The following is a 17,195-nucleotide window of genomic DNA, read 5'->3' as shown; positions in this document are numbered from 1 at the left end:
ATTGTTCTCGAACCCGTAGGGTCCGCACGCTTAAGGTTACGATGACAGTTATATTATGAGTTTATGCATTTTGATGTACCGAAGGTTGTTCGGAGTCCCGGATGTGATCACGGACATGACGAGGAGTCTCGAAATAGTCGAGACGTAAAGATTGATATATTGGAAGCCTATGTTTGGATATCGGAAGTGTTCCGGGTGAAATCGGGATTTTACCGGAGTACCGGGAAGGTTACCGGAACCCCCCGGGAGCTAAATGGGCCATGATGGGCCTTAGTGGAAAAGAGAAGAGGCAGCCCTACATGGGCTGCGCGCCTCCCCCTTCCCCTAGTCCTATTAGGACTAGGAGAGGTGGCCGGCCCCCTCTCTCTCTCTCTCTTCCCCCTCCGCGAATCCTATTCCAACTAGGATTGGGGGGGAATCCTACTCCCAGAGGGAGTAGGACTCTCCTGGCGCGCCACACCTTGGCAGGCCAGCCTCCCCCCTCTAGTCCTTTATATACTGAGGCAGAGGCACCCTAGAACACACAAGTTGATCCACGTGATCTATTCCTTAGCCGTGTGCGGTGCCCCCAGCCACCATATTCCTCGATAATACTGTAGCGGAGTTTAGGCGAAGCCCCGCTGCTATAGTACATCAAGATCGTCACCACGCCGTTGTGCTGACGGAACTCTTCCCCGACACTTTGCTGGATCGGAGTCCGGGGATCGTCATCGAGCTGAACGTGTGCTCGAACTCGGAGGTGCCGTAGTTTCGGTGCTTGATCGGTTGGATCGTGAAGACGTACGACTACTTCCTCTACATTGCGTCAACGCTTCCACAGTCGGTCTGCGTGGGTACGTAGACTACACTCTCCCCTCTCATTGCTATGCATCACATGATCTTGCGTGTGCGTAGGAAATTTTTTGAAATTACTACAAAACCCAACAGTGGCATCCGAGCCTAGGTTATTTATGTTGATGTTATATGCACGAGTAGAACACAAGTGAGTTGTGGGCGATATAAGTCATACTGCCTACCAGCATGTCATACTTTGGTTTGGCGGCATTGTTGGACGAGATGACCCGGACCAACATTACGCGTACGCTTACGCGAGACCGGTTCCCCCGACGTGCTTTGCACATAGGTGGCTTGCGGGTGACTGTCTCTCCAACTTTAGTTGAACCAAGTATGGCTACGCCCGGTCCTTGCGAAGGTTAAAACGGAGTCTATTTGACAAACTATCGTTGTGGTTTTGATGCGTAGGTGAGATTGGTTCTTGCTTAAGCCCGTAGCAGCCACGTAAAACTTGCAACAACAAAGTAGAGGACGTCTAACTTGTTTTTGCAGGGCATGTTGTGATGTGATATGGTCAAGACATGATGATGAATTTTGTTGTATGAGATGATGATGTTTTGTAACCGAGTTATCGGCAACTGGCAGGAGCCTTATGGTTGTCGTTTTATTGTATGCAATGAAATTGTGATGTAATGCTTTACTTTATTACTAAGCGGTAGTGATAGTCGTGGAAGCATAAGCTTGGCGAGACAACAACAATGCTATGATGGAGATCAAGGTGTCACGCCGGTGACGATGGTGGTCACGACGGTGCTTCGGAGATGATGATGATGGCCATATCATATCACTTATATTGATTGCATGTGATGTTTATCCTTTTTATGCATCTTATCTTGCTTTGATTGATGGTAGCATTATAAGATGATCTCTCACTAAATTATCAAGAAGTGTTCTCCCTGATTATGCACCGTTGCGAAAGTTCTTTGTGCTGAGACACCACGTGATGATCGGGTGTGATAGGTTCTACGTTCAAATACAACGGGTGCAAAACAGTTGCACACGCGGAATACTCAGATTATACTTGACGAGCCAAGCATATACAGATATGGCCTCGGAACACGGAGACCGAAAGGTCGAGCGTGAATCATATAGTAGATATGATCAACATAACGATGTTCACCATTGAAAACTACTCCATCTCACGTGATGATCGGTTATGGTTTAGTTGATTTGGATCACGTAATCACTTAGAAGATTAGAGGGATGTCTATCTAAGTGGGAGTTCTTTAATTAACTTGATTAAATTGAACTTAAATTTATCATGAAACTTAGTACATGATTAGTATCTTGCTTGTTTATGTTTGATTGTAGATAGATGGCTCGTGTTGTTGTTCCGTTGAATTTTAATGTGTTCCTTGAGAAAGCAAAGTTGAAAGATGATGGTAGCAATTACATGGACTGGGTCCATAACTTGAGGATTATCCTCATTGCTGCACAGAAGAATTACGTCCTGGAAGCACCGCTGGGTGCCAGGCCTGCTGCAGGAGCAACGCCAGATGTTATGAACGTCTGGCAGAGCAAAGCTGATGACTACTCGATAGTTCAGTGTGCCATGCTTTACGGCTTAGAATCGGGACTTCAACGACGTTTTGAACGTCATGGAGCATATGAGATGTTCCAGGAGTTGAAGTTAATATTTCAAGAAAATGCCCGAATTGAGAGATATGAAGTCTCCAATAAGTTCTATAGTTGCAAGATGGAGGAGAACAGTTCTGTCAGTGAGCATATACTCAAAATGTCTGGGTATAATAATCACTTGATTCAATTGGGAGTTAATCTTCCAGATGATAGCGTCATTGACAGAATTCTTCAATCACTGCCACGAAGCTACAAGAGCTTCGTGATGAACTATAATATGCAAGGGATGAACAAAACTATTCCCGAGCTCTTCGCGATGCTAAAAGTTGCGGAGGTAGAAATCAAGAAGGAGCATCAAGTGTTGATGGTCAACAAGACCACTAGTTTCAATAAAAAGGGCAAAGGGAAGAAGAAGGGGAACTTCAAAAAGAGCGGCAAGCAAGTTGCTACTCAAGAGAAGAAACCCAAGCCTGGACCTAAGCCTGAAACTGAGTGCTTCTATTGCAAGCAGACTGGTCACTGGAAGCGGAACTGCCCCAAGTATTTGGCGGACAAGAAGGATGGCAAGGTGAACAAAGGTATATGTGATATACATGTTATTGATGTGTACCTTACTAATGCTCGCAGTAGCACCTGGGTATTTGATACTGGTTCTGTTGCTAATATTTGCAACTCAAAACAGGGACTACGGATCAAGCGAAGATTGGTTAAGGACGAGGTGACGATGCGCGTGGGAAACGGTTCCAAAGTCGATGTGATCGCGGTCGGCACGCTACCTCTACATATACCTTCGGGATTAGTATTAGACCTAAATAATTGTTATTTGGTGCCAGCGTTGAGCATGAACATTATATCTGGATCTTGTTTGATGCGAGACGGTTATTCATTTAAAACAGAGAATAATGGTTGTTCTATTTATATGAGTAATATCTTTTATGGTCATGCACCCTTGAAGAGTGGTCTATTCTTGTTGAATCTCGATAGTAGTAACACACATATTTATAATGTTGAAGCCAAAAGATGAAGAGTTGATAATGAGAGTGCAACTTATTTGTGGCACTGCCATTTAGGTCATATCGGTGTAAAGCACATGAAGAAACTCCATTCTGATGGACTTTTGGAACCACTTGATTATGAATCACTTGGTACTTGCGAACCGTGCCTCATGGGCAAGATGACTAAAACACCGTTCTCCGGTACTATGGAGAGAGCAACAGATTTGTTGGAAATCATACATACAGATGTATGTGGTCCGATGAATATTGAGGCTCGTGGCGGATATCATTATTTTCTCACCTTCACAGATGATTTAAGCAGATATGGGTATATTTACTTAATGAAACATAAGTCTGAAACATTTGAAAGGTTCAAAGAATTTCAGAGTGAAGTTGAAAATCATCGTAACAAGAAAATAAAGTTTCTACGATCTATCGTGCAGGAGAATATTTGAGTTACGAGTTTGGTGTACATTTGAAAAATTGTGGAATAGTTTCACAACTCACGCCACCCGGAACACCTCAGCGTAATGGTGTGTCCGAACGTCGTAATCGTACTTTACTGGATATGGTACGATCTATGATGTCTCTTACTGATTTACCGCTATCGTTTTGGGGATACGCTCTAGAGACGGCCGCATTCACGTTAAATAGGGCACCATCAAAATCCATTGAGACGACGCCTTATGAACTGTGGTTTGGCAAGAAACCAAAGTTGTCGTTTCTGAAAGTTTGGGGCTGCGATGCTTATGTGAAAAAGCTTCAACCTGATAAGCTCGAACCCAAATCGGAGAAATGTGTCTTCATAGGATATCCAAAGGAAACTATTGGATACACCTTCTATCACAGATCCGAAGGCAAGACTTTTGTTGCTAAATTTGGAAACTTTCTGGAGAAGGAGTTTCTCTCGAAAGAAGTGAGTGGGAGGAAAGTAGAACTTGACGAGGTAACTGTACCTGCTCCCTTATTGGAAAGTAGTGCATCACAGAAAACTGTTTCTATGACACCTACACCAGTTAGTGAGGAAGCTAATGATGATGATCATGAAACTTCAGAACAAGATACTACTGAACCTCGTAGATCAACCAGAGTAAGATCCGCACCAGAGTGGTACGGTAATCCCGTTCTGGAAGTCATGCTACTAGATCATGATGAACCTACGAACTATGAAGAAGCGATGGTGAGCCCAGATTCCGCAAAGTGGCTTGAAGCCATGAAATCTGAGATGGGATCCATGTATGAGAACAAAGTATGGACTTTGGTTGACTTGCCCGATGATCGGCAAGCAATTGAGAATAAATGGATCTTCAAGAAGAAGACTGACGCTGACGGTAATGTTACTGTCTACAAAGCTCGACTTGTCGCGAAAGGTTTTCGGCAAGTTCAAGGGATTGACTACGATGAGACCTTCTCACCCGTAGCGATGCTTAAGTCTGTCCGAATCATGTTAGCAATTGCCGCATTTTATGATTATGAAATTTGGCAGATGGATGTCAAAACTGCATTCCTGAATGGATTTCTGGAAGAAGAGTTGTATATGATGCAACCAGAAGGTTTTGTCGATCCAAAAGGAGCTAACAAAGTGTGCAAGCTCCAGCGATCCATTTATGGACTGGTGCAAGCCTCTCGCAGTTGGAATAAACGCTTTGATAGTGTGATCAAAGCATTTGGTTTTATATAGACTTTCGGAGAAGCCTGTATTTACAAGAAAGTGAGTGGGAGCTCTGTAGCATTTCTGATATTATATGTGGATGACATATTACTAATTGGAAATGATATAGAATTTCTGGATAGCATAAAGGAATACTTGAATAAGAGTTTTTCAATGAAAGACCTCGGTGAAGCTGCTTACATATTAGGCATAAAGATCTATAGAGATAGATCAAGACGCTTAATTGGACTTTCACAAACAACATACCTTGACAAAAATTTGAAAAAGTTCAAAATGGATCAAGCAAAGAAAGGATTCTTGCCTGTGTTACAAGGTGTGAAATTGAGTAAGACTCAATGCCCGACCACTGCAGAAGATAGAGAGAATATGAAAGATGTTCCCTATGCATCAGCAATAGGATCTATCATGTATGCAATGCTGTGTACCAGACCTGATGTGTGCCTTGCTATAAGTCTAGCAGGGAGGTACCAAAGTAATCCAGGAGTGGATCACTGGACAGCGGTCAAGAACATCCTGAAATACCTGAAAAGGACTAAGGATATGCTTCTCGTATATGGAGGTGACAAAGAGCTTGTCGTAAAAGGTTACGTTGATGCAAGCTTTGACACTGATCCGGACGATTCTAAATCGCAAACCGGATACGTGTTTACATTAAACGGTGGAGCTGTCAGTTGGTGCAGTTCTAAACAAAGTGTCATAGCGGGATCTACATGTGAAGCGGAGTACATAGCTGCTTCGGAAGCAGCAAACGAAGGAGTCTGGATGAAGGAGTTCATATCCGATCTAGGTGTCATACCTAGTGCATCGGGACCAATAAAAATCTTTTGTGACAATACTGGTGCAATTGCCTTGGCAAAGGAATCCAGATTTCACAAGAGGACCAAGCACATCAAGAGACGCTTCAATTCCATCCGGGATCTAGTCCAGGTGGGAGACATAGAGATTTGCAAGATACATACGGATCTGAATGTTGCAGACCCATTGACTAAGCCTCTTCCACGAGCAAAACATGATCAGCACCAAGGCTCCATGGGTGTTAGAATCATTACGGTGTAATCTAGATTATTGACTCTAGTGCAAGTGGGAGACTGAAGGAAATATGCCCTAGAGGCAATAATAAAGTTATTATTTATTTCCTTATAATCATGATAAATGTTTATTATTCATGCTAGAATTGTATTAACCGGAAACATAATACATGTGTGAATACATAGACAAACAAAGTGTCACTAGTATGCCTCTACTTGACTAGCTCGTTAATCAAAGATGGTTATGTTTCCTAACCATGAACAATGAGTTGTTATTTGATTAGCGAGGTCACATCATTAGTTGAATGATCTGATTGACATGACCCATTCCATTAGCTTAGCACCCGATCGTTTAGTATGTTGCTATTGCTTTCTTCATGACATACATGTTCCTATAACTATGAGATTATGCAACTCCCGTTTGCCGGAGGAACACTTTGGGTGCTACCAAACGTCACAACGTAACTGGGTGATTATAAAGGAGCATTACAGGTGTCTCCAAAGGTACATGTTGGGTTGGCGTATTTCAAGATTAGGATTTGTCACTCCGATTGTCGGAGATGTATCTCTGGGCCCTCTCGGTAATGCACATCACATAAGCCTTGCAAGCATTACAACTAATATGTTAGTTGTGAGATGATGTATTACGGAACGAGTAAAGAGACTTTCCGGTAACGAGATTGAACTAGGTATTGGATACCGACGATCGAATCTCGGGCAAGTAACATACCGATGACAAAGGGAACAACGTATGTTGTTATGCGGTCTGACCGATAAATATCTTCGTAGAATATGTAGCACCCAATATGGGCATCTAGGTCCCGCTATTGGTTATTGACCGGAGACATGTCTCGGTCTTGTCTATATTGTTCTCGAACCCGTAGGGTCCGCACGCTTAAGGTTACGATGACAGTTATATTATGAGTTTATGCATTTTGATGTACCGAAGGTTGTTCGGAGTCCCGGATGTGATCACGGACATGACGAGTAGTCTCGAAATGGTCGAGATGTAAAGATTGATATATTGGAAGCCTATGTTTGGATATCGGAAGTGTTCCGGGTGAAATCGGGATTTTACCGGAGTACCGGGAAGGTTACCGGAACCCCCCGGGAGCTAAATGGGCCATGATGGGCCTTAGTGGAAAAGAGAAGAGGCAGCCCTACATGGGCTGCGCGCCTCCCCCTTCCCCTAGTCCTATTAGGACTAGGAGAGGTGGCCGGCCCCCCCTCTCTCTCTCTTCCCCCTCCGCGAATCCTATTCCAACTAGGATTGGGGGGGATCCTACTCCCAGAGGGAGTAGGACTCTCCTGGCGCGCCACACCTTGGCCGGCCAGCCTCCCCCCCTCTAGTCCTTTATATACTGAGGCAGAGGCACCCTAGAACACACAAGTTGATCCACGTGATCTATTCCTTAGCCGTGTGCGGTGCCCCCAGCCACCATATTCCTCGATAATACTGTAGCGGAGTTTAGGCGAAGCCCTGCTGCTGTAGTACATCAAGATCGTCACCACGCCGTCGTGCTGACGGAACTCTTCCCCGACACTTTGCTGGATCGGAGTCCGGGGATCGTCATCGAGCTGAACGTGTGCTCGAACTCGGAGGTGCCGTAGTTTCGGTGCTTGATCGGTTGGATCGTGAAGACGTACGACTACTTCCTCTATGTTGCGTCAACGCTTCCGCAGTCGGTCTGCGTGGGTACGTCGACTACACTCTCCCCTCTCGTTGCTATGCATCACATGATCTTGCGTGTGCGTAGGAATTTTTTTGAAATTACTACGAAACCCAACACACCCTTGGGTGGAGGAGGATCCCCTAGGATTTCAACAGGCAAATTGTGTTTTAGAATAGGTTCCTGTTTAAAGAATACTTCATCTATTTCCCTTCTTTCATTCATAAACATATCATTTTCATGGTCTAGCTAATATTGTTCTAAAGGATCACTAGGAGGTACGGCAATAGAAGCAAGACCAATAATTTCATCCTTACTAGGCAATTCTTCTTCACGGTGTTGTCTACTAAATTTAGAGAAATTAAATTCATGAGACATATCATCTAAACCGATAGTAACAACATCCTTTTTGCAATCTATCTTAGCATTAACAGTGTTTAAGAAGGGTCTACCAAATATAATGGGACAAAAGCTATCTTGTTGGGAACCAAGAACAAGAAAGTCAGTAGGATATTTAGTTTTCCCACACAAGACTTCAACATCTCTAACAATTCCCATTGGTGAAACAGTATCTCTATTGGCTAGTTTAATTGTGACATCAATATCTTCTATCTCAGCAGGTGGAATATCATGCATAATTTCTTTGTATAAGTCGTAAGGTATTGCACTAGCACTAGCACCCATATCACATAAGCCATGATAACAATGATCTCCTATTTTAATAGAAATAACAGGCATGCCTACCACGGGTTTGTTTTTATCTTTAGCACAAGGTTTAGCAATTCTAGCAGTCTCATCAAGGAAATGAATAACATGCCCATCAATATTATCAGCCAAAAGATTTTTAACAATAGCAATATTAGGTTCAACTTTAACTTGCTCAAGAGGTGTATATGTTTTAATATTGCTTTTATGAACCACAGTTGAAACTTTAGCATGATCCTTTATCCTAACAGGGAAAGGTGGTTTCTCAACATAAGAAGTAGGAACAATAGGATCATTATAAGTGCTAGTCTTTTCTTCAACTTTAATATGTGCAACTACTTTTACTTCTATGGGAGGATGATATTTAAACCACTTCTCCTTGGGGAGATCAACATAAGTAGCAAAAGATTCACAGAAAGAAGCTACTATTTCAGAGTCAAGTCCATATTTAGTGCTAAATTTACGGAAAACATCGGTATCCATAAAAGATTTAACACAATCAAACTTAGGTGTCATACCTGACTTCTTACCTTCGTCGAGGTCCCAATCTTCAGAGTTGCGTTTAATTCTTTCCAATAAATCCCATTTGAATTCAATAGTCTTTGTCACAAAAGAGCCAGCACAAGAAGTATCGAGCATGGTGCGATTGTTATCAGAAAACCGAGCATATAAATTTTGAATAATCATTTCTCTTGAGAGCTCATGATTGGGGCATGAATATAACATTGATTTAAGCTTCCCCCAAGCTTGAGCGATGCTTTCTCCTTCGCGAGGCCAAAAATTATATATATAATTGCGATCACGATGAACAAGATACATAGGATAAAACTTCTGATGAAATTCCAATTTCAATCGTTTGTAGTTCCATGACCCCGTATCATCTCATAGCCTATACCATGTCAATGCATCTTCCTTCAAAGATAAAGGGAAGACATTCTTCTTAACAACATCTCCGGGTACACCTGCAAGCTTAAATAATCCACAAACTTCATCAACATATATTAGGTGCTCATCAGGATGCTTTGTTCCATCTCCTGCAAAAGGATTAGCTAGCAGTTTTTCTATCATACCCGAAGGAATTTCAAAGCAGACATTTTCATTTTCATTTTCATTTTCAGTAGGTTCAGTAGGTTGAGGAGCAACTCTTTGCTCTACTGGTCGGGGTGAAGATACCCCGAACAAGCCCCTCAAAGGATTACTTTCCATAGTAACAAGTGATAGTAAATTTCAGCACACTATATAAATTTTCCTTACCAAATTCCACCTACCAAAGGCGCTTCACTCCCCGACATGTTGGAAATATGCCCTAGAGGCAATAATAAAATGGTTATTATTATATTTCCTTGTTCATGATAATTGTCTATTGTTCATGTTATAATTGTATTATCCGGAAATCATGACACATGTGTGAATACATAGACGACAACATGTCCCTAGTGAGCCTCTAGTTGACTAGCTCGTTGATCAACAGATGGTCATGGTTTCCTGACTATGGACATTGGATGTCATTGATAACGGGATCACATCATTAAGGGAAAGATGTGATGGACAAGACCCAATCCTAAGCATAGCACAAGATCGTGTAGTTCGTCTGCTAGAGCTTTTCTAATGTCAAGTATCTTTTCCTTAGACCATGAGATTGTGCAACTCCTGGATACTGTAGGAATACTTTGGGTGTGCCAAACGTCACAACGTAATTGGGTGGCTATAAAGGTGCAGTACGGGTATCTCCGAAAGTGTCTGTTGGGTTGGCACAAATCGAGACTGGGATTTGTCACTCCGTATGACGGAGAGGTATCTCTGGGCCCACTCGGTAAGACATCATCGTAATGAGCTCGATGTGACTAAAGGTTTGGTCGCGGGATGATGTGTTATGGAACGGGTAAAGTGACTTGCCGGTAACAAGATTGAACGAGGTATTGGTATACCGACGATCGAATCTCGGGCAAGTAACGTACCGATTGACAAAGGGAATTGTATACGGGATTGCTTGAATCCTCGATATCGTGGTTCATCCAATGAGATCATCATGGAACATGTGGGAGCCAACATGGGTATCCAGATCCCGCTGTTGGTTATTGGCCGGAGAGTTGTCTCGGTCATGTCTGCATGGTTCCCGAACCTGTAGGGTCTACACACTTAAGGTTCGATGACGCTAGGGTTATTAGAAAGATTTGTATGTGATTACCGAATGTTGTTCGGAGTCCTAGATGAGATCCCGGACGTCACGAGGAGTTCCGTAATAGTCCGGAGGTGAAGATTTATATATGGGAAGTCATCATACGGTCACCGGAAATATTCGGGGGTATGCTGGTATTGTACCGGGACCACCGGAGGGGTTCCGGGGGTCCACCGAGAGGGTCCACCTGCCCTAGAGGGCCTTATGGGTTGTAGGTGGAAGGGAACCAGCCCCTAGTGGGCTGGGCGCCATCCCACCCTAGGGCCCATGCGCCTAGGGTTTGGGGGGAACCCTAAAGGGGGGCGCCACCCTTGCTTGGGGGGCAAGCCCCCTCCCCCTTGGCCGCCGCCCCCCCTCTAGATCTCATCTAGAGGGGCCGGCCCCCTTCCCCCTTGTCCCTATAAATAGAGGGGCGAGGGGAGGGCTGCAGGACCACATCCAAGGTGCAGCCCCTCCCCTCCCCAACACCTCTCCTCCTCCGCGTGAGCTTGGCGAAGCCCTACCGGAGAACTGCCACTCCATCACCACCACACCGCCGTGCTGCTGTTGGAGCCTTCTTCCTCAACCTCTCCCTCCTTCTTGCTGGATCAAGGCACGGGAGACGTCACCGGACTGCACGTGTGTTGAACGCGGAGGCGCCATTGTTCGGTGCTTAGATCGGATTCGGCCGTGATCTGAATCGCTACGTGTACGACTCCTCCAACCGCGTTCTTGCAATGCTTCCGACTCGCGATCTTCAAGGGTATGAAGATGCACTCCCTTCTCTCTCGTTTCTAGTTACTTCATAGATTGATCTTGGTGATGCATAGAAATTTTTTAATTTCGGCAACGATCCCCAACACGGCAACGGCGCCAGAAAAGAGTCTTGATGACCCACAAGTATAGGGGATCTATCGTAGTCCTTTTGATAAGTAAGAGTGTCGAACCCAACGAGGAGCATGCTACGTCTTGAGCTTGCGTTGGTTTTCCCCGAAGAGGAAGGGATGATGCAGCAGAGTAGCGTAAGTATTTCCCTCAGTTTTTGAGAACCAAGGTATCAATCCAGTAGGAGCCCACGCTCAAGTCCCTCGTACCTACACAAAGCGATAGCTACTCGCAACCAACGCGATTAGGGGTTGTCAAGCCCTTCACGGTCACTTACGAGAGTGAGATCTGATAGATATAATATTTTTGGTATTTTTGATATAAAGATGCAAAGTAAAAAGTAAAGACAAAGTAAAAAGCAAAACAATATTAAAGTGATGGAGATTGATATGATGAGAATAGACCCGGGGGCCATAGGTTTCACTAGTGGCTTCTCTCAAGAGCATAAGTATTCTACGGTGGGTGAACAAATTATTGTTGATCAATTGACAGAATTGAGCATAGTTATGAGAATATCTAGGCATGATTATGTATATAGGCATCACGTCCGTGACAAGTAGATCGAAACGATTCTGCATCTACTACTATTACTCCACTCATCGACCGCTATCCAGCATGCATCTAGAGTATTAAGTTAAAAATAGAGTAACGCCTTAAGCAAGATGACATGATGTAGAGAGATAAATTCATGCAATATGAAATAAACCCCATCTTGTTATCCTCGATGGCAACGATACAATACGTGTCTTGCTGCCCCTTCTGTCACTGGGTAAGGACACCGCAAGATCGAACCCAAAGCTAAGCGCTTCTCCCATGGCAAGAACTACCAATCTAGTTGGCCAAACCAAACGGATAATTCTAAGAGACTTGCAAAGATAACCAATCATACATAAAAGAATTCAGAGAAGATTCAAATATTATTCATAGATAGACTTGATCATAAACCCACAATTCATCAGTCTCAACAAACACACCGCAAAAAGAAGATTACATCGAATAGATCTCCACAAGAGAGGGGGAGAACTTTCTATTGAGATTCAAAGAGAGAGAAGAAGCCATCTAGCTACTAACTATGGACCCGAAGGTCTGAGGTAAACTACTCACACTTCATCGGAGAGGCTATGATGATGTAGAAGCCCTCCGTGATGACGGCCCTCTTCCGGCGTACTTCTTCCTCCTATATATACCTACGTACCCACAAACTATCAGATATGGAGCCAAAAACCTAATTCCACCGCTGCAACCTTTTGTACCTGTGAGATCCCATCTTGGAGCCTTTTCCGGAGCTCCGCCGGAGGGGGCATCGATCACGGAGGGCTTCTACATCAACACCATAGCCTCTCCAATGATGTGTGAGTAGTTTACCTCAGATCTTCGGGTCCATATAGCTAGATGGCTTCTTCTCCCTCTTTGGATCTTAATACAAAGTTCTCCATGATTCTCGTGGAGATCTATTCGATGCAATCTTCTTTTGCGGTGTGTTTGTTGAGACCGATAAATTATGGGTTTATGATCAAGTTTATCTATGAACAATATTTGAATCTTCTCTAAATTCTTTTGTGTATGATTGGTTGTCTTTGCAAGTCTCTTCGAATTATCAGTTTGGTTTGGCCTACTAGATTGCTCTTTCTTGCAATGGGAGAAGTGCTTAGCTTTGGGTTCAATCTTGCGGTGTCCTTTCCCAGTGACAGTAGGGCAGCAATGCACGTATTGTACTGTTGCCATCGAGGATAACAAGATGGGGTTTATATCATATTGCATGAGTTTATCCCTCTACATCATTTCATCTTACTTAAAGCGTTACTTTGTTCCTTTGAACTTAATACTCTAGATGCATGCTGGATAGCGGTCGATGTGTGGAGTAATAATAGTAGATGCAGGCAGGAGTCGGTCTATTTGTCTCGGACGTGATGCCTATATACATGATCATACCTAGATATTCTCATAACTATGCTCAATTCTGTCAACTGTTCAACAGTAATTTGTTTACCCACCGTAATACTTATGCTCTCGAGAGAAGCCACTAGTGAAATCTATGGCCCCCGGGTTTATTTTCCATCATATTAATCTCCCGTCAACAAGCTATTTCTGGTGCCGTTTTTATTTCGCTTTATTTACTTTGCATCTTTATCATAAAAATACCAAAAATATTATCTTATCATATCTATCAGATCTCACTTTCGTAAGTTACCGTAAAGGGATTGACAACCCCTTTATTGCGTTGGTTGCCAGAATTTTATTTGTTTGTGTAGGTGTGAGGGACTCGTGCATGGCCTCCTACCGGATTGATACCTTGGTTCTCAAAAACTGAGGGAAATACTTACGCTACTTTGCTGCATCACCCTTTCCTTTTCAAGGGAAAACCAACGCAGTGCTCAAGAGGTAGCAAAAAAGAGAAACTCAGATGTGAATAGTCTACAGAGAACCATTCGCGAACTATTCATGAAAGATTTCTCTTTTTGGCTTCTCGATGTATATTTCGAATTTTGATCTGAATTTTTTAGGGGTTATCTTACTATGTAATGTGAACATGCATGATTTTTTTCAGATTTTTTCGCAATGTTTAAATTTAAATTCCAGCCGCAAGGCACATGGTAACATGCAAATGTGTCTGTCACCTGATCTCTGTCCCGCCATGGGAGCCCTCTCTTCGGTATGACGAGCGAGGCAGATGGAAAAAGGGAAATGATGTGTGGAGGAGCCGGCCGACGCGACACAAGCACAACGCAACATCTCTTTTCAACCGGTTGAATCAGAGCAATTCCCAAGCGATTTTCAGTATTTGTATACCACAAACACTAAGTAAGCTAGCTTTATTAATTGAAATATTAAAGTAATGCTTACAAAAGTTTCAAAATGATTTTCATTTTATTTTCTTTTTTGGTAAAGATTTTTCAATAGTTTCACTCTATCTGCAATATACAAAAAATAGCAATATTTTACAAAAAAAAATCAGAAACGGGGATTTTGATAATTTCATAAACATGAAATCTTATCTCGCAAATATCAAAACACATTTCTTAAAATATTTTCATGAATACGGAGAGCACAAATTTCAATATTCCATAAACACAAATCCATAGTTAACTAATTTACAATCATGAATGTCAATAATTTCACGAACTCAGTAGTCCCATTCCAGTTACATTGTGGTACCATTCACAGATTTCACAATTTTCACAAATCATGTCACCATTCCAGTGATATATGTCACAAGTATCAATTTCGAAAATCTGATCACCATTTCAGTGATATATCATAAGTTTTATTTTTCTAATACTAGCACATATGCCCGTGCGTTGTAACAGGAGAGATACTTTTTGCAAGAAGCATCAGGAGAGATAATTGGTGTGTCCATCAAAACGGTCGCCGCAACGGTGGGGCGACAGAGCGAGGATCTGCGGTGTTCTCGCGGGTCATGTTTGGTCGACGACATCTGAATAGTGGTCGAGTTGGTTCGAATGGCGGCCACCACCAAACTCATGCCTTTTTTTTCTTCGAGTCCGCCTCTGAGGTTGTGGTTGCCTTTTCACTTTGTGGCTTCACGACGACTTCGGGGCATAGTTGCTTCGAGCACTCTCTTGTATGATGGTGTAACTGGATAGATTACTAATTACAATGAATCAAGTTTCATTAGCATAATCAGCACAGCACATAACCAGGTAGTCCTTACTTTACCAGGGTGTATTCTCTTTACTTATTTTAGCGCTCATTTGCCCATATATTTTCATCAAAGCCAAATCAGCATATTCTTTTTTATCGGCATGTGCTCATAATTTCTTTTAATTATAGCCAACCAACATAGACCCGGCCCATGATGGCCCATCCGACCCAACATATATTCCTCCTCGTCTGCTTGCCAAACCAAACCCTAGTCTCTTCATTCCACTCCCCTTCACTACCCAAGCTCTCGTCTGGTCTTCTTCGGCATGGCAGGCGGCGGATCCAAGTTCTTCACCTCCAGACCCGTCGACCCCTAGCTCATCCCATGCGGCCCCAAGGAGGAGATGGTTGTCCGGCTTGCGCTCTGCCGTTCCCGGGAGGAGGCCCGTGCGAGGCGGCGCTCAGACTCCTTTTATCGGGAATCCATCATCTATCTGACGTCCACAGACACCTTTCAATTTTCGGGCTCCGACGAGAAAGAGTAGGACATGGGAGACGGCGCCTTGAGTCTCGTGAGCCGGCTCGTGTCCCATGCCCTACTCTACCTTACCGGTGACCGGACCAACACTCTAAGAAGCGCAGCCGGTCGCCGGACATGGACATGGCAAAACTGGGCGAGCTCCGCTGAGATTAGGTTTCACGTTTCATGTAATAACATGAATTTAAGATATCTAATTTAAAATATCCAATTATAGAATCAAATATTTGAGACTGCCGACACGCGACGTTTGAGAGATCGGATTTAAGTCTGATTGTAGATGCTCCAATGGTATCGGCCGTGAGATGATTCGTATCAGGAGGCTAGACCGGCGGGCACAATAGGCTGATGCACTAACCTTTTGACATCTGACACGACATGTCACGGCCCGGTTCATTTGTTTTACTTTTACCAAAGCAGCTGCGTGTACGTGCCGCGACACGTGTCCCGGAAGTCGGCAGCCTCGCTCGGCGACCTGTCCTCTCCAACCGCCGCACGTACGTGGTGCCTCACGTGTCCGCCCCAGCGATCAAAACTCCCACCCAACACCACCACGTACGGTCCGACCGTCCGAGCCAATCCAGGAGCGCCGCCGAGCCCTCCTCCCTCCCGTCCCGATCATTTCTCTCCGCCACCACCACCAGCCGCAAAAAAAATGTGCGGAAAGGGCCGGAACAACGGGCTCGCGTCGCCGGCGGGGACAAGCGGCACGGCGACCGCCATCGTCGCCCTCGCGTCGCTGCTCCTCGCGGCCTCGGTCGTCGTCTTCCTCGTGTCGCCGCCGGCGCCGGCGGCGGACGAGAAGCCCCCCGAGCCGGTGGAGCTCGCCATCGGCGTCGCCGGGCACGAGGGCTGGCTGGACGCGCTCCGGGCGTGGGCCAAGCTGGCGTGCCTCAAGCTCCGCCCGCTCGAGCCAAGGTACATATCGTGCTCTCTTCTTTCTTTCTCCGTGCACGGGTCCAAGCACGCGTGCCCTCATCTCATGGCGTGTTGGTTACTTGTTTTTGCGTGGCGGCTGATGAAGGTGTGATCTGAGGAGCTCGGGGTCGATGAAGAAGGCGGCCAAGCAGAGCCTGGCGATGGGCAAGGAGGCCGTGGAGCAGACGGCGGTGTCGGCGGCGAGGGCCGCCGAGGAGACCATCGGGAGGACCACCGAGAAGGTGCGGAGGAAGGTCTCCCCGTCGCCGTCGACGTCGTCGGCGCCACTCGCCGATGGAGACCTGTGATCTGCATGCAGGTCGACGCAAGCGCCAAAATTTTCCGAGCTGTATCCCTCCACTTTATGTTACCTGTAAGCTGTAGCTTTCTACTAGTGCGAGAAGAAAAGATGGCCCCCTCGGCGATATGTATGCGTATGAATATCCTGCGATTCTGTTTTTCTCTGTACCCTGCTTGTGAATATGAGACGGTCTAGATCGGAAGTTTTCTCGGCAAAAAAAAAAAGGAAATGCATTTTGGCTGCGAAAAGTTGCATTGTCACCAATCTGCAGCCATGTCGATGAGAGGTCAGAGCCCAGGTGTTGGTAACA

The 17,195-nt window shown here is 44.6% G+C and overlaps 1 protein-coding gene across 1 annotated transcript; it reads left to right on the top strand.

Annotated features, from left to right (window-relative positions):
* The first annotated feature begins 16,203 nt into the window (after positions 1-16,203).
* LOC123187869 (uncharacterized) lies at positions 16,204-17,127 on the top strand. The gene is made up of 2 exons (XM_044599837.1): positions 16,204-16,584; positions 16,691-17,127. Exons 1-2 carry the CDS (start codon positions 16,322-16,324, stop codon positions 16,890-16,892), a joined length of 465 nt encoding a protein of 154 aa, XP_044455772.1. The 5' UTR covers positions 16,204-16,321; the 3' UTR covers positions 16,893-17,127.
* Positions 17,128-17,195: the final 68 nt, after the last annotated feature.

The sequence above is a fragment of the Triticum aestivum genome, chromosome 2A, assembly GCF_018294505.1.
Source record: "Triticum aestivum cultivar Chinese Spring chromosome 2A, IWGSC CS RefSeq v2.1, whole genome shotgun sequence".
NCBI lineage: Eukaryota > Viridiplantae > Streptophyta > Magnoliopsida > Poales > Poaceae > Triticum > Triticum aestivum.
The sequence above is the reverse complement of the archived record's forward strand: the minus strand, read 5'-3'. Positions and strand labels throughout refer to the sequence as shown.